The following is an 18450-nucleotide window of genomic DNA, read 5'->3' as shown; positions in this document are numbered from 1 at the left end:
ACAAGAGAGAAGGTTCAGAAAAGGACAGATAAACCTAGCCAGAGGAATAATAAACAACAACTTTCATCTCAGCAGACTATACCACAAAGGTTGGCTGTTTGCTGACTTAGTTTAGCTCCTCAGAGGCAGACGCTGCATTTCTTCTTTTTTGTTATTTTTTGTTATCCATTTTATTGGCACAGTTGTCCAATTAGAGCGCAGAGAGCTTGTGAAGGCCGGCAGTGATAACGACTTCACACAAAGGGCTTACAACTTCACCATCCAAAAGGTTTAAAATATTGATGTGAGGGAAAAGTGGGTTTTCTTGCTTTAGGGCGAATTAACCTGGGAACTGCAGTAGTGCTGTGAATACATAGCCTGGTTTATCCAAAACAGTGACAGACAAATTTGCATACTGTATCTCTGTGATATGTTTTATTTTTCTTCTTTTTTGCAGAATAAGTGAATGAATTACACAGTAAAATCCTCTGAGAGTTGTACAAATGGAACCAAAAACAACTTACGGACCCATTTGCACACACTCTGAGTTCAATTTACACTCAGGGTCAACACACGCGCACACACACACACACACACACACACAGTGTACACAGGCCGTATAAAGACTATGCATGCTATACTGCAGGGATACTGGGACAGGGATAAAGAGCTTACAGAACCAGAGAAAGAAAAGTTTCACAGAAAAGTAATCCACTTTCTGCAGCCCTGTAATATGACTGTGAAGTGACACTGATATTAATGTCACACAGCATTCTCGTTCCCTTCGGTCCATCTCCCTCCCTTCATCTCTCACTGCCCAACTATGACCCCCCCCCCAACAAACAAACAAACACACACACACACACACACACACACACACACACACACACACACACACACACACACACACACACACACACACACACACACACACACACACACACACACACACACACACACACACACACACACACACACACACACACACACACACACACACACACACACACACACACACACACACACAGTATGGGGATTTATTGAGCAGTAAAAATGTCTGTCAAATCGGCTAAGGTAATTGTAACACTTCCTTTCTCCTATCCCCCGTCTCCTGTTCGATCTATCTCCCATCATCTCTGTTGCACTTGATGTCTGTCTGCCCACCAGCTCTCTCTCTCTCTCTCTCTCTCTCTCTCTCTCTGCTATTTGTTGTAAGAGGTTGCGTGCGGAAAAGGGGGAGATGCTGTCGTGGGACTGCAACAATGTGGGTTTGGGATTTATTTAGTTTTTTTCCACATAATCGTTTCGTAACATTCTCTAGCAAGTTTAGTAGGCCTATTGCAGATACTGTAGTGTAGCCTATCTCTGGGGGCCATGCTTCATGATTACAAAAACAAACATAAACATGATATATACGTTATTGAGGAAGGCATTGCAACACAAGGATTAGCACCCGTGGTGTCTGAGGAGAAGTATGGGTGTGAGCGTCTATGGCAGGGTATTGAGATAGGGGGGGAAACCACCAGAGCCTTTCCCCTTTACAATAGGATTAAACATTAACAGAACATTAGGAGGCTTTCCCACTCAAGGCACTGGGCAAAGTAGTACAATCCTTAATCGTGAACCCTAGTATGCCTATTCCAGAGCGAACATTTGGCGGAAAATAGCAGATCTACATTTCGCAATGCAAATACCCTATTGTGCCGAATATAATTACGTTTTTGGAAATATCCTAGCCATTTTTTAGTCTTAAAAAATGGGGGTCATCTTAAATCAGAGTCGTCTTATATTCGGCACAATACGGTATATTTGGTGTAGAGTGAGAAATGGAGCAGACCTACTCTGAGTTAAATTAACTATGGGTGGTTAGTCCTGCAACAAGGTGGCATAGATGTTTGAATAATCCTTCCTCCAGGGGCTTATGTACAACAGCAATACAGAATGGCACGTGAACAGGGCTTTGTGGGTTGTGTTCCATAATGATACAGTACATGACCCAATAGCACAGGTAAAAGGATAAGACGCCTTGCATCTGTACATTTTTTCCCCACAATTATAACCAGGGTGACATATTGATGATTAGTTACTTTGAAACACAGATTGTTTTTCTTTGCAACCTACTTACGTGCAAGTCACTCTAGATAAGAGTATCTGCTAAATGCTTAAATTGTACGAGTACTTTAATTTGCAACTAAGATTATGCAAAAGACCTGTTTCATATCGACTTGCTAATTTTCTGCTTGGATAATAACTTGTTAGTCACGCACGTCACACGTGTATTGTAAACCACTACAAGCAACACATTGATTTAATTTGTCTTTCGTTGGCCTTCATGAAAAAACATTTTCCTAATGACAGCTCATATTTGGTGGCCCTATTCCTATACAATGACAATTGATAGCAGCAGGTGGAATTCTAGAATCCATCTACCTTTCGGTTTCTCCACAAAACAAAGCAGGATGTACGTTTGTCTTCAGAGCCAACATTTACACCACCCAAAGGGAGAAAGTAAAACACCTCCATCCATTTTACATGAGCAGAGATTCTATATACGGTTTATTTTGGGAGGGGAAATGCTGAACCTCTGTACACTGTAGCTATAAAGCTTTTGGAAAGGTTTTTCCACTTTTGTTAACAATTGTATGTCAAGACCTTTTGCTGGGGATAGGGGTGGGTGGGGGTGCTTACATAGTAGAATGCTTACAAAAAATAAGTTTCTTTTAAATGTCACAGATTATCAACATTTGCTCATTTTGATCTAGTATAAACTAGTGCTTTAGAATAAAAAAATAAAAAAGCCATCACCCATTGGTCCCATTGTACTATAGGGCAGTAAACTTGAACTACTTTGTAGCGATAATTGATAATAATGTAATAGCAGGCATACTATGACCACTGCAGAGCACTCATATTTTTTTTCTTTCTTTTTTGTACAAATCATTAGAGAAAATGTAAATGCTCATACAGTATGTCCATTAAATGCTTACAAATGGGGCCAGCATTTCCATAATGTAGAGATGTTCCACAAGCCTGGTTGGTGGTGTCAGTGGTGAGCAGGAGAGCACTTGAACAAACTTCAGTCTTTCTCCTAATAATCATTTGACTTGTTAATAAGCATAAAAAACAGAGGGTAAAATTTCCAAATCAAGCAAAAACATGAATGATATTCATGACTTCTTGTCACACTATATAATATTGATGGGTATGGATATGCAAAAATGGCAGCGCAAACGGTTTTATGGGCCTTCATTTGGACAAATGAAAAGTCCAAAAGGCCTTTCATGAATTACCGACTATTTCTCGGTGTGACACTCATCCACAATGTCTGTCTCTGTAAACTTATAATGGGAGTTCAGAATTCGCGGGGGCCAGACAAAGGTCCTTAGACATTGTGTTCCTGGAAAGTTCCAGCACAGAAATCCTGTGTCCCGAGGCAGTACACATTTCAGTCAGTCACAGTAAGCCACCGGCAGCAAGTTCCTTTGAAAACTTTGACTGGTCTTTCAAAAGACAGGGGATAAGTGGGAGTCTCATTTTTTCATCCACAGGTCCTTTACTTTATTTGTCACTTTCTGTTTGTGTAGATCCAGTGGAAAGTTGTCTACATACGACACACCCTTGTGATTCTGACGAGTGAGTTTGTGGCCCCTCACCTGATGTTGTTCCTTCCTATTGTAAACAATGATGGCAGAAAACTTGTCGCTCAAACACTCATACAGAGAGAGATGACAGCAGAAAGGGAGGAAACAGGAAACGCCAAGATAAACTGAACCATTATACACCAGCACAACTGCAACCATTCATCCCATATCTAGCGTAAAAACACACACATAGATGAATTCACTCAAATTACATTGGTCGAAAGAAAGAAAGACTGGAGAAAGGCAAAACAGAACGCTAAAATATGCAGAGCAGACCCAATTTCCGTCTAGTGGAGTGAAAAGGCAATCTCTAGCTTTTCTCATTGAATAAAAGGGAACAGGTGTTGGGCGATGAAGCTCCATAGAACAGCGTCGTGTTCAGTGCCCCAACCCTGCCAAAAGCCTGGATCCCAATAGACCATGGAGGGAGGGGAGTAAGGGCTGGTATTTGGGCTAAATGAAAATCCACAGCTGTGGCTGGCAGCGATTGAGAGAGCGAATAAGACGAATAAAGAGGGAGAGAAAAGGATACTGAAAGTCGACATTTCATTACACCTGCTATTTTCTCCCGGAATGCCTCCGTGAATGCTAATGTGGTGATCACTTTACTGAACTGATGGCAAAAATGCACTTCACAGTTTCTCTTCGACTTTCACTTAAGGGTCAGTTGCTGGAGATGTTGTGTGTGTATGTTCATTTGGAACAAACCTTAAAGGTTACCTTGCTGCTCAATGCTGCCAATCACATGCAGTGTCACATTACTTGAGGATTAGCTCTCCAAAAAGTAGCTAAAAGACAATGCTGTGTAAGATATGGGATGACTGTGACCTCCCACAAGAAGCAGGCTGCTCAAATATGAAATCAGTGCATGGTGTGCGACGTGTGGAGCTGAATACTAAACCCATTAGTCATAGTTTTTCCCTATGCTGTCAATAATCCAATATTGTGGATTAGTTGCCCTCAAGGTTGTAGGTCAGACTGGGTGATCTCAGCCAAAGGACAAAAACGCTGACATCTTGGAATTAAATAGCAATCAAAGCGGATCTAATCAAATCAGCGGCGTGCAAAAGCCTGCACACTCAAGCAGGAGAGCGTAAGAGCATGAACACATAATACTCCCTTGACAGTCTTTGTTAATTGACTAATTAAGTCGTCTATGATTAAAATAGACAACAATGGTATTAAATTCCAGAAATAGAATGTGTTGGTAGTAATTAAATGTGTCCCTTCCCTCTCCACCACGTTCAATTTCAATATGAGGAAATGAAACAAGGTAATTTCGCTGGGAGACAAGGTCAAGAATTCTCGTGAGTTGTGAGTAAAGCCAGGAGAAGTGGGTCACCTCCACAATCGTTCCATTAATATCACCTCATATGCGTGCAGACCGATCTACTGTGTTGACAAAGACCAAAGGATTTTGGGTGCTCACATCAAATGATGCAAATAGCTTTCCTTGTGACTTCAGATTCTTTATTGTTTGAGATATTCACATACTACGGCAAATCTAGACAGCATCTGTTGCCCTGTCTTTAAGACTGAGCTAACTAAGTATAACTTATATCGTATTTTCACGATGGCCCACAAAATAGCTGCCTCTGTTCCCTTTTTATCGCTTGCTTTCCCTCTGTCTTTCATGAAATGATCACTGTTTCACATGTGGGGCATGCATTTATTTAATACAATTGAACATTGAGTACAATGGTCACTGCTCTGTTCGCCTTGGGTAAATCAGCCCTATTGACAGTACACAGCAAACATCCTTAAACCTCTTGAGCCCCAATCCTCCGCCGGCGGTGGCAGAGGCTGTCCACCTCATGAACAGCTCTCAGCGGGTAAATGGGGCTCGTCAATGTCTTAGGTTCCAACTCCGATATTTTTGATTTTCCCTCCCGGACCCCCCTGGGGTTTAAGGTTAAAGGGGCAGAGCTGCGTATTTGACATCTACTCCCTCCGGGATTCAACTAAATCCACTCCATGTAAAACCCTGACCTTCATTATAAGAGTCAAACATACTGGAGTCATGGATAACAGGATCACTATTATTTTAGGTGCAAATGTTTTGGACACTTTTAAGAGACCAAAGCAATACTGGAGACTGTCTCCGTCTTTGGAAATCCCCTAATGGCTGTGATGTCACTACCGTCTATCTAAATTGATGATTATCTCATTCTGTTTTCATTTATCTCTGCAGTCTTGTGATGCATGACAGACACTATTGAAATGCAAATGGTTTGTTTAGTCGTGTGGCGAATCTGACGAGGGAGATAGTGGCTGCCTCTTCACAGCTCTGATCATGAAATCAATGTTTTTTTTTGTTTGTTTTTCTTCAATTAAGCTTACATAACCCACTCCCAGACCCAACCGCAATCTCCCTCCATCCATGCATAAGCATACATTGCAGGTCAACAAATGAATGTAGCACCTAGACACACGCACACGCACACGCACACGCACACGCACACGCACACGCACACACACACACACACACACACACACACACACACACACACACACACACACACACACACACACACACACACACACACACACACACACACACACACAATATGAAGTTTATCAAAGCGTTCCTCCTGTATTTCCCCATAAATGAAAACATGGCACTGAGAAAGTCTAAAAATCATGACCTCACCCAGTTCAGTGTTACCCACTGCTCAGTCCCCAAACACTGAATGACACATAGAATTTTTCACTGAAGTATGAAATCAAACATCGCGATGGCTCTAACTTCAGCACGGTCCCACAGACCTGCCTCTGTTTACAATACTCTATACAACTAGCATGCCTAAATATCCAAAGGCAAACTTACACCTTTCTTTTTTCTCTCCAAGTTCTTTGAATGGTGCAAGCCAGCCAGTTGGGAACAGGAGTATAGTAACTCTGTTTCCTGCATTTCACTCGTAACTTTCGCTCTTACAGCTTCTGCTGCTGTGCGGAAACGCCTTTCCAGTAGTCGAGGATGTCGTGCAGGTCCTCGCCTTTGGCGAACTGCACCTTTTTGCGGAGGGCATTCCCCGCCGTGACGTAACAGGACTCATCGCGCTGGCCCTTGCGATAGGGGCGGAAGCGCTCCCAGATGCGGAGCGAGCTCTCAGAGGAGTACTCCGGGCTAGAGGAGTAACCCGAGTAGCTGGATTGGTGGCGGGCAGGCGAGAGCTGGGAATAGGAGGCTGCGTCCTTACGGGAGCGGGTCAGAGGCTTGAGGAAGGATACCCTCTGGGCTGGGGAGCCCTGGTGGGAGCCCTCATAGTAGAGTGCTGGGACGGAGTGGCGGTGTTCCGAGCAGTGGTAGTCCTGCTGTACCTCCAACTGCTGCTGCTGCTGCTGTTGTTGTTGCTGCTGATGGTGGTGATGTTGTTGCTGCTGCTGGTTGTCCTGATGTTGGGCACCAACACCACCACTGTCGCAACCACCACCACCCCCTCCGCCACAACCCCCGCTCCCCACTAGAGGCAGCCTATCCATGGGCTCCCCGCAGCCCACAGGGCTGGCCCGCTCCGGGTACTGCTGCTGCTGTTGACTGCAGGAATCGGGGCTCCTGGGTTCAGGGACGTCCAGGCTGTAAACCCTTGATGCTCCGCGGTCCCGGTCTCGGCCCATGGATCCGCAGGAGTTGGTGCTAGGCTGTTTCTTGACAGAATTGACCATCACCACAGCTGCATCCGCACTCATGTGCCGTTGTATGGGACGGACGGCTGTCGCTGGAGGTGGGGGTCTGTAAGGGGGACTGAGCACAAAGCCGCCACCACTGATCCCTGGGCGCTCACAGAGGGTGGCATTGAAGGCTGGGAGTGGAGGAGGTGGGGGAATCTTAGTGATAGGAACGACCTGGCAGGTATCTGTCAGTCCCTGGGACTGAGGGATCATGCCACGGGTTAGGGAAGATGTGCTGGTAGGGGGAGGTGAGGTGGGGGAGACTTTAGGGTTATTGGAGGCGACTGATGCAGCAACTGCTGCAGCATCCAGCTTCAGCGCATCAATGCAGTTGTTTATGATCTGGTTGACCTTGTCCACCTCCATGGCAATAGTGGAGATTTCCGATGCAGACCCTCGTCCATCGTCATCCGAGTCTTCCCCGATATCTGTTCCGTCATCATCCCTCAAATCGTCCCCCCTCATCCCTCCATCCCCCATCCCCCCAGTCCTGATATCCATGTAATTCGTTTTACCCAAAGCTTCGGAAAAAGCGGTTGCCATCTTCTCCACCTGTGGGATGGAGGAAAGTCTGGAGGAGCTGGTGTTGGCTGAATGGAGCATGCCTGAGCTAGAGGATGCCGACATGGGTAGCTTGCCTCCATGGTGGTGCTGGTACTGGTGGTGTTCCCTAGACTGCTCCTGGAGCTTGTGGACAGCCGACGGGTCATTTCCCACCGCAGCTGCCACCTCAGGCCCATAGCGCATCTCCAAGATGGTTTTCTTGACACATATGGATTTCTGCTTCTCATCGTGCATCCGTTTCTTACGGAGGCAATAGTAGACCAAGCCTAGGATGATGAGCATGCCAAACAGGCAACCCACAATGGTCATTATGTAGTGGGTGGTGGTGGACGGTGTGGGAAGCATGTCGTCTGGGTTCAAAGTTCGGGTGGCAAACTGGAGGCAGGTGTGGTTGTAGCGCTGGGAGTTGCGGATGGATGCCACACAGAAGGTGTAATTTGTGTGGGGCTTGAGCTTGCTGAGGGTGATCATTTCCTTTTTGTTCTTCAGGTTCATGACGTCAGACACGTAGGTGTGGTTGTATTGGGTTAGAATGTACATCTTGCTGTAAGGCCTGGGAATCTGCACCAGGAGAGAGGCAGAGGACAGAGCCACGTGGTGGAGCTTGATGCTGGGGATGAAACTGTGCTCAGTGGACGAAGATGAGGTGGTAGGCTGATGGTAGGGCCCCACACCACCAAACATCTCTGGCCCCATTCCAGAAGGACCATCCAGATCCGGTGGGAGTGAAGTCATTCCCGGAATCAACACTCCGTCTCGGCAGACAGAGGACAGGATGTTCTTGGCATTACGACCAGCATGCCCAGCAGCAATGGGACTCAGAAGGGGATAACCCAACATCTCCCTGGGGGTCTCACACTGGAGCCGGTCATAGGTGTGCGTAACGTTGTTGAAGGACTCTAACCAAGTTAGGAAAATATAAAGATCACACCCACAGTGGAATGGGTTTGCCGCCAGTTCGCATACCATCAGTCGATTGAGAACCGTGAAAGTGGTTGGGTCGATGCGGGCAAGTTTATTTGAGGACAAGTCAATGCTGTTGAGGCTCGGACACTCCCAGAATGCATTGTTGGAGATGACCTCGATGAGGTTGTGCTGGAGGAAGAGGCACTGCATGCGCCCCAAGCCTCTCATCATGCCCTCCGTCAGGTTGGTCAACTTGTTGTAGCCCAATTGAAGAACCTGAAAGCAACAGGGAAACATCTTAAGAACTTTTTATTACTTGACCTGGTTTGGTCAGAAGCTAACTTGAGTGTAACATCTGGGGACATGAATGAGATTTTGAGACTTCTGATTTGACCTTTCTGTGGTTGTTAAGCCTTTGCTAAAATTTGGTGAAAACAATTAGGGATAAAAAAAAGTCCCAAATGTTTTGCACATGTCCGAAGCTATCTATTTATCTATTTTTGGAAACACTTTTTCGTTACAATCTCTGAGGTATTACATCAATATCATATATCAATATATCCCTGTCAATGTATAGCCATCTTTGGAACCACTGCTGTTGACTTGTGCAAGCTAGTGGGATCTCATTTTTCTTTCTCATTGCCTGTCACCATCCTATTCCATTTAAAAGTTAGCAAACCACCACAGACCTCATCTAGGTTAAAAGATGCCTCTTGCTCTTTTTGAAATCTACTGGCAGGCATTCATTACTCAATTTAACAAATTAGACTCAATCTGACCCTGGTCCACTAGAACAACCCACCACAAGTTCCCACCCTCATTTATAAATTCCTTCTCATCCTTCTCAAATATTATTTTCCCTTTAATGGAAGCATTGAGGGTGGCGGTCCAACAAGCTGAGGGTACTCTATATCAGTTAGAGGCTAGGCCATACAGTATACGGTAACTGAACTCCACAATGTTTTATTTTTAGTTTGCCTGCTTGTTCAATATCTGGTTGCTTGTTTTTCTTTTTCTTTTTTTTGTCTGTTATCTGTAGCCTATTATGTGTATGTGTATAATCAATATTGGCATTATGTTATGTAAAACATTTTTTCATGTATATTAATACTTATCTGTCAATAAAATATAATTTAAGAAAGAAAGAAAGAAAGAAAGAAAGACACAAAAATGCATTGCAGAAGCAATCCAGTCTCAAGGGTGCCCCTCATAATAATGTGATATGATTTATAACCATTAGCTGTTCTCTAAAACATTGGTTCTCAACCTTTTCAGGCCGTGACCCCCGAAAATAACTGAGGACCCCCCCCCACCACCCTAACAAGCACTATAGAAGTTGAGGCATTCAACATTTGACTCGGTTAAACAGATTGTATTTTATTTTTTAGGTGTTAAAAAGGTCTTAAAAGTACCTTACATTGTCACCTCACTGTCATCTGGGGTCCCGACCCGCAGGTTGAGAACAACTGCTATATAAGCTGGGACAGCTGTCCCCTGACAATCGGTAGGCAGACACCTCCGATCGCCATGCATGGCAGTGTGCATGAGACTAATCACCTGCAGGTTGGCTTGTCCCGCGAAGGCCCCGTCCTCGATGTAGCTGATCTCGTTCTTGGTGAGGTTGAGGTCCGTCAGGTTGGTGAAGCGGTACATGGAGGTGAAGAGCACGGCCTTCAGCCTGTTCTCGTTCAGCCGCAGGTCGTGGACCGTGTTGTTGATGTGCTGCGGGATGGTCTCGTACGGCGGCTGGTTCTGACTGCAGATAGCCAGCCACACGTAGCCTTTGTCCCCCTCGATGAGCCAGCAGTCCCCTCTGACCGTGGCGGGAAGATGGAGGACGAGGAGGAGGGAGGGGAGGAGGAGGGAGCAGAGGTAGTAGGGGGAGGAAGGGAGAGAAATGCTACGCATGGCGACGACGAGGGGAGGAGAAGCGACAGAGATAGAAATGAGAGCAGAGGAAAGGTGGGGACAGGCAGAAGAAGTGGAGAAAGAGAGAGAGAGAGAGAGAGAGAGAGAGACGGAACAAGCTCAGGTAGGTAGGAGCGATGTAGAAAAAAGGAAAAGGGTCTGGCTTGGGTGTAGAAAAGAGGAGGGGGGGCAGGACAATTGGAGTCACAGCTGTATGGTCATCATGTTGTTCAACAGGGGACCCATGTTGTGCCACATGCTGTGGGCCTGCAGTGTGGGATGACACAGCTTATCCTCATGCTCTCTGCATGGACGTCAGCTCTACCTCACTCCGCCGGATGGACTGGTGATCGAGTCCTCGGAAGGACAGAAAATCTGTTGAAGAAAGGAGGAAACATCCATGAGAATGAGCACAGGAACATCCATCCATAAATAGACGTGTAAATATAGAACACATCACTGCCAGCTAGCGCTTCTCAAACTTCTCCTCTCGCTTACAGTATGTCCCACTTTGTTACATGTTAATGTATGTCGCAGGTCTTTATCTTTTGACACCCCCTGCAGTTCCATGGCACACTCCAAGATAATTTTTGTTTTCAATTTACTTTTCAGTTTACTTTTGAGTAGGTTTGGTAGGTTTGGTTTAGAATAGATTTATTTTTTGAAAAGGCTTAATTTTCATTAGTTTTAGTGTAGTTCTATTCGTCCGATTCCAAAAGTTCAAAAAATAGTGAGAATAGCTGATCAACAAGCTAACAACAAGATTGTAGATCGGCAATTTTTTTAAATGGGTGAAAACATCAGGTATGGAATAAATTGACAAAGTCTAAAACTATGCTATGATTTTACTTTGTAAACACACAATACAGTTTCAGTTAGGTTTCACTTTTTGTAAAGCCTCCTTATTTAAGAGAGGCTGTGTTCCACCCATTTAGTAAACACTGAATTTAGTCACGCCGATACACAACAGCAGTGCTCAAAGCACCATCATACGGCAGCCATATAGAAAACAACAACAAAACAGTATTTGATGGCAAATTAGAATGTCGTTTACTACAGTATACATTATGGAAATCCGTGATATTTGCATCGTAAATCTTTCCCATTCCCACTCAAGGTTTATATAGCTCAAGTCACGGATTAAATACGGATTAACTAATCCCTTCAAAAGCAGCACTTTATGGCATCACTCTCACTCATAAGCTCCGGGACATCAACCAGGAAGATCACAGAAAGGTTCTAAACTAAGCAACGCACTGATGTGTTGTACCACTTATTGTGTGAGCAAAATCTCTTGTTTATTGTGTGTGTGTGTGTGTGTGTGTGTGTGTGTGTGTGTGTGTGTGTGTGTGTGCGTGCGTGCGTGTGTGTGTGGCCGCACATGCGGGCATATGATATGGGGCATGCGTGCGCGTTGCGTGTGTCTCTGTGTGAAAAAAGCATGTGCCAACCCACGCGTACAAAAATTGCACATATGCATATGCGTGGGCGGTGGGAACAGATTGCACCTATCCCATCTTACGGTACAACACTGCTATCTCTGCACTATCTCTGCACATCACATCCACCTACCACAGCAGGCGACTTGAGTAGAGCAAAAAGGAATCTAAAGGACAAATATCACGCCACTAGTGGACTGTTTGTGGCAGTGCTTGCCTGCAGTGTCACGAGGTCACCACAGAGACACACACCAAGAGGCTTTTTCCCCCCTGGCTGTCAGAGCTCTGAACGATGAAGAAAAAAACGTAACTGCCTGGTCAAGCACCATCAATCCCTTCATATTCTGTACACTCTCCATTGCTGCAAAACATTTGACCTATATGCTTGTATTTGTTTTACTGTACCTGTATTCTATTTCATCCAGTATTATCTTATATAAACTTTATATAAACTTTATTACAGGCTCGTGGTCCACAGGGTAAGACAGTACATCACAAATACGAGAATACAAATAAAATAAAATAAAAATACAGTACATTTACCCAGCCCAACAGGTTACTACTCTAGGCGAGGCACTTATACCAGTGTCCTCTGATGGTAGAAGTGTACCTTACAGAACTACGGCCTGGGTCTGTCAACTGACCAATGAGTCCATTCAGTGAGCGATCCAGCCTGCTCATGAATTTAAATGTCAAGTTCCTCAACAGAGCCATGAAAGTAGTGAGTCCCAATGAACAGAAAAGCCCACTGGCTCTTGTGCTCCTTGGTTTTTTTTAACAGTATACGAAGACAGTCATTATAGGCTACTTGCAGTTTGCGTAAGCTCTCCTTCTTGTACTTTACTCACAGTGGAGCTGTGTAGAGAGGGGTGCAATAAGCTCTAAAGAGGTTTACCTTAACATCCGTAGTACAATGGTGAAATTTACGGAACAACATGTTGGCTTGTACATAAAGCATTCTCCTCTGTCTAAACATGTCCTCGTCATCCTCTAAGGTATCTGTTATGATATGCCCAAGATATTTTGTAATTTTGGACACACCCATAATTTGACCAGACAGATGAAAGGCAGGAAACTTAAGTTCCAGATCTTCTTTAGTTCTACATATGAGTATCATGCTCTTCTTGGCATTATACTGAATATCAAAGTCAATTCCGTAATTTGTACATATATTGAGTAGCTATCTTGTTTATATTGTCATTAATTGTTAGCACAGCCAGTGGAGCATGTCACACCAACATTTTGCTGCTTGTTCAATAATCCGTTTGAAGCTTTACATCTTGAATCATCCTTTGTAAGACTTAATTTCTTGCATACATTCTACGCTGGGAAAAGCAAATAGGTCAGATATATTCAGCTTACAGACATCTCAGCACCTTGTCTCTCTCCAAATGTCATTGTTCTTCACATCATGTTAAAATGTGCATTCCCCAGAAATGCCCCAATCTTCTTTTTTGCCCTCCCACATTCACCTGGCGGCTGTCCCCGTCTTATAGGTCATTTCTCTTCACCTATTTCATGTACTGTACCTGTAAGTGGTGGTGGAAAAAGGTGCATTTACCATAAGGACTGTACAATTTTAAGGTACTTGTATGTGGGATTTGTCACTGTGTATGTGGATACATTGATACATTGCTGTCCTGGAATCAAACCTGGGATAACCGGGGCCTCTGGCTCCCCAGACAGGCTCAGCTAGGAGTATTTACATTTTGAAATACTTTGTGCAAATACTGTGTAATGGAGTACACATGTAAAGACACAAACATTATACTTTTTACTCCACTACCACCAATTGAAGTGCTAAATGCTGCTATAGCAACACACACGTGTTCAATTAAATGTTTTGATCTGACTATTTTCATGGCAGAACAGTGTGCCAGTATTGTCATGGCAGACCCCTGCACACTTGAGTGTGCATGCCAAGATTGGTGCCGATTGGAGCATGTGGCCCCTGGGGGCCCCTGAGGTAGCCCAGGAATTTTAGTATAAGATGACGAAGTAGAAATAGAGAGAGAGAGAGAGAGAGAGAGAGAGAGAGAGAGAGAGTTCTGTAGTAACTGCCACTACAGCTGCTGTCCATGGTCCTAAAGTAACGACAGCTACTATCCATGGTTCTTAAGTAACTGTCTGTCACTGCAGATGCTGCAGACATCCGCGTTCGCCTCACCCTTGGTAATAATATTTTGATGGGAGTATTTCTACATTGTGTAAACATCCGAGAATACTTCTTCCACCACTGTCTGGAATTCGTTCCTCAGACAGAGCACTTTTATGAAGTTTTGTATTTCTTCCCATCGCATGCAAACCGAGGCATTATTAATCACCCAAAAAACACTGACAGGCGTTCTCGTCTCTTCATTCCTTCTCTCAGAAATCCCTCTCGCCGATATCTATCCGTCTGTATTTCTATTCCTCAGGCTTAAATCCCTCCCTCTGTGTCTGCTTCCGTCTAACACCCTCAAACTCGCTCCTTTCCCCGGCATCCCACTTAAGAAAAGTTGACTCTCAGTATATGGAACAGGCCCCGTTTACCCTGCATGTGTTCCAAATTCCGACATTTGACAGGAAATTGGATTCCAAGCTATTCCAGGCCAACCTCCCCGGAGGTTCCCAGCCAAGAAGCCTGGTCCATTTATTTCTTCAGTCATTACTGCTGGAGAATTGTAATATGCAAACTGTTTTTATGCACAATCATCTGGATATAAAATCTGATAGCATGCCTTCCCTGCTGTGGCCACTTTAATGGACCGTTTAGCCGTGGTGAATCTGGTGATGTAACAGACTGTGGATGTCGACTTTATAGGTGCCGTGGCATCGGTGTTGGCTGATTTGGGTCGCGAGACATGGCCAAAGCATTTTCCGGGGTCCCCAGCCAAAAACATTGAGAACCCCTGCCTTAAAGTCTCTACAATAAACACATGTGTCCCTTCCCCAGGTCATCATGCCACGTGCCACCTCAGTGGCTTTGCAGAGGGTTTCCGGTGACAATCAGGGAGACAGTCAGGTATAGATGGTACACAAACACGTTTATCGCGGAGAGGCCAAGATGAAGAACAAGCCAGAGCAGATGTTAAAGTTCTGTAGATAATGTGTGGGGATGGATGGTCAAAAGCGTTGCAGCAAACGCATGCCGAGGCATCAGACCATGTTGGTGAACACGGTTCACAGTTAATTTGCATGCCAAGCTGTACAGCTTGATCCTCAGAGCTAACCTTGGCTGACTAATAAGAGGAGGTGTGACGGCATACTGCCCTTATCATCCTCATTAGGCCAATTTCTGGCTCTGTGCCACGACCGAAAACTTGAAAATGAGATTTTACATCATAGTTAGTGTGACATTTACTGGCATTTAAGGCCAGCACACACACACACACACACACACACACACACACACACACACACACACACACACACACACACACACACACACACACACACACACAAAGCAGGATTACCATGAAATAACTATACAGGAGGTTAAGTCTCTAAATGCCCTGCTAGTGGTCCCTGGAGGCCATACTGCTCCTTATACCCTACTGGACCAAAGTGGTTTGCACCGCATTGCAAAAAACATCAAGAGAAGCAATGATGGGACCACGCGCATTGCACAGCTGAGAGGGTGAAAGTCAGGGGGACATTAATTAAGGCCACCTTTGTCAAAATGTTTAATTGAGGACTTCTCGTCTATGAGACTAGTGGTATTATAAGGTTCAATTAAAGAATTAAGAAAGGAAGGGGATAAATAGAGAGATAAAGCTGTGACAGACGTCAAAATGTTGAAGCCATACACAAAGCAGGTGAAGTTGACCGAGCAAATCCAGATCAGTTATTGTTTTTCCTCATGTATCGACACACAGCTAAATAAAAAAAGAAAGCTAAAGAAAGCTAAAGAACAATTGTAGAAATGGGATGGACTGCTGCACAACTAGTGTGGTTGGTAGTACTGCGGGAGACGGAAAGGCCTGTCTCAGAAGGGGAGTTGCATGAGTCACATATAGAGCACTGATCCATTTGTACGCTAGGCATGAGAACGGTGAATACCCGAGGGTATTCCTATGAATGGGTTTTTGAGAGAACATTTTTAGCTTGTACCTGTGGAGGGAAAGTGGTTGCAACCTAGTTTGAGAAGGTCATGCTACCAAACTGTGTGTGTGTGTGTGTGTGTGTGTGTGTGTGTGTGTGTGTGTGTGTGTGTGTGTGTGTGTGTGTGTGTGTGTGTGTGTGTGTGTGTGTGTGTGTGTGTGTGTGTGTGTGTGTGTGCGCGCGTGCGTGCGTGTGTACTGTAGCTACCGGTCTTACGGGTCACATTGGCAAAATAAGTTTAGGGTGGGTAACAAGTGGACAGGTGGTGGTGGGCTAGCCTGTTTAAACTTCCCGGGTGGTTAACACGTAAACAGGTGGCGGTTGGTTAGCCTCAGGTGTCTGCCTGTTCCACTTGTGCGTGTTCCAGGCTGGTGTGAGGCAAAGACAAATGCGCTTCGGTCAAGAGTCTTATCCCAAGGGTGACTAACCGACGCATAACACAATCCAGTCTATATATTTTATTTTCTTGGCTGCTGCATCCTCAGGCTCGAGGCCAATTCACCTCCGTTTTATTGAATTAGGAAAAGAAAGAAAAAAAGAGAAGAAAATCAGCTTAGACTTGAATGTGCCGTCTTCACTTTCAGCGGATATGAAGTGGTTTTAATCCCGACTATGGTTCCTCAGCACTTTAATAATTATGTTTCCTGTCTATGGTAAGTAGTCAATGCTATTTCCAGGATATTATCCGATGTTAAAACTCAAGTCACTTCCTGACTTGCCTACGTAATTGAAATGGGAGTCAAAAAGAACCCTGGCCCAGACTGAGTATAGCAAAGTGAGAAAAAGACAAACGTAGCGAATCAGCATATTCTATGTTTTTGCCTGCATGCTGCTTGCTTTGTTAACCTCAATAACCTGTTAAATCTGACATATCTCTTTAAATTATTAAGTATTTGAATTCTGTCATGCAGGATTTTGTGTATCTTGTGATACAGTACATTCTAGGGCCAATTTCTTTGTCACATTGCACATTGTGCTGCAGCATTATCCATCATCAAGAGAATATAAACTTTACAGTTGTTCTAAAATGCAAAAAAACATTTTGCATAATCCATTTTATTCAAGAGCAGTCTTTGTTCATTACATCCTGCGAGCAAAAGAGATTAATATAATATATATAGATTCTTCTATTTTTCGGGAGTGGAAGATACAGTATAGGCCTATGCAAAAATATAAAATCAATACATTTTGATTTGTGAACAGGCTATAATTGCATTATAGCCATTACAATGGTCTCTCCCACAGTCTCAAACCACCATGCTGCACGCAGCAATAGACAACATAGTGTTTACCAGACAAATTATCAGAATTTGTGTGAATAAAAAGTGTGCTTTACTATTAGCCCATTAGTTATTTTACTTATTTCAGCCAAAATAACCTAAATATACAGGGACATTCACTTGTACAGTATATAGAAAAGGTTGTATTTTATAGTGTTCACATGGAAATTCTCAAATTGGCCTGAGGAACTCCTGTCTCTTTCTTTTATTTGTTGACGAAATTGTCAATATACTTAGTCTTCGTTTTAGTCATCATAGCTTAGTTTTTTATTTAGTTTGTATTTAGTTTTCGTCAGGGAGGTAAAAAGGTAGTCGACAAACATTTTTCTTCAGTGTATTTTGAACCCAGTTTGTAAAGTGCTACCGTTATATATGCATGCCGCCTCAACTCGGAGTCACATCAGGCCGCGATAAACAAATAAACATTTCTACCGCAACCCTTTGGCTCATGCACACAGTCCATATCTCCAGTTGTCAAACATGCACCCCTCACAATGATCCTCCAACGCTGTCATGGAAATGCTGCAATGATGATCGACAGTGCCAATTAACCCAAATGCAAACAGGGTAGGATGTCGCTGGTCGCCTCGGCATCAGATGCATGTGTCTCTTCTGCTTCATTAGGCACAATGACACTCCCCTTGCCTGAATTCTAAGTGGGCAAACATCAGCAGTGACAGCCATTTGCAATTGGGTCCGTATCTCCTCCATCTTATCGGCCCCATTCGGAATTTCGGAGCGGGGCCATTATCAGTTCAAATGGAAGTGTCCTTACCAGTACCCTGTGGCAAGCCAGGGGGAGGTAGTTTAGAGACCAGGATTACTGCATGTTTTTTGTGAGGGTACCTATACTAGGGCAGTGGTTCCCAAACTTCTTCATGTCAAGGACCCCCAAATTGACACTAATTAGCCCGCAAACCCCATTTGAAAAGGTATGCCAGGGAAGTTTTTAATTTTATTATTTTATTTATTTTTATT

The 18450-nt window shown here is 44.2% G+C and overlaps 1 protein-coding gene across 1 annotated transcript; it reads right to left on the bottom strand.

Moving 5' to 3' along the window:
- Positions 1-6551: 6551 nt before the first annotated feature.
- On the bottom strand, positions 6552-10670 carry elfn2b (extracellular leucine-rich repeat and fibronectin type III domain containing 2b; the record flags this gene model as incomplete). The annotated part of the gene is made up of 2 exons (XM_083779080.1): positions 6552-9038; positions 10320-10670. 2 exons carry the CDS (start codon positions 10668-10670, stop codon positions 6552-6554), a joined length of 2838 nt encoding a protein of 945 aa, XP_083635206.1.
- Between the last annotated feature and the right edge of the window lie 7780 nt (positions 10671-18450).

This window comes from Protomyctophum parallelum, assembly GCF_964188405.1.
Source record: "Protomyctophum parallelum genome assembly, chromosome: 13".
NCBI classification, from domain to species: Eukaryota; Metazoa; Chordata; class Actinopteri; order Myctophiformes; family Myctophidae; genus Protomyctophum; species Protomyctophum parallelum.
The sequence above is the reverse complement of the archived record's forward strand: the minus strand, read 5'-3'. Positions and strand labels throughout refer to the sequence as shown.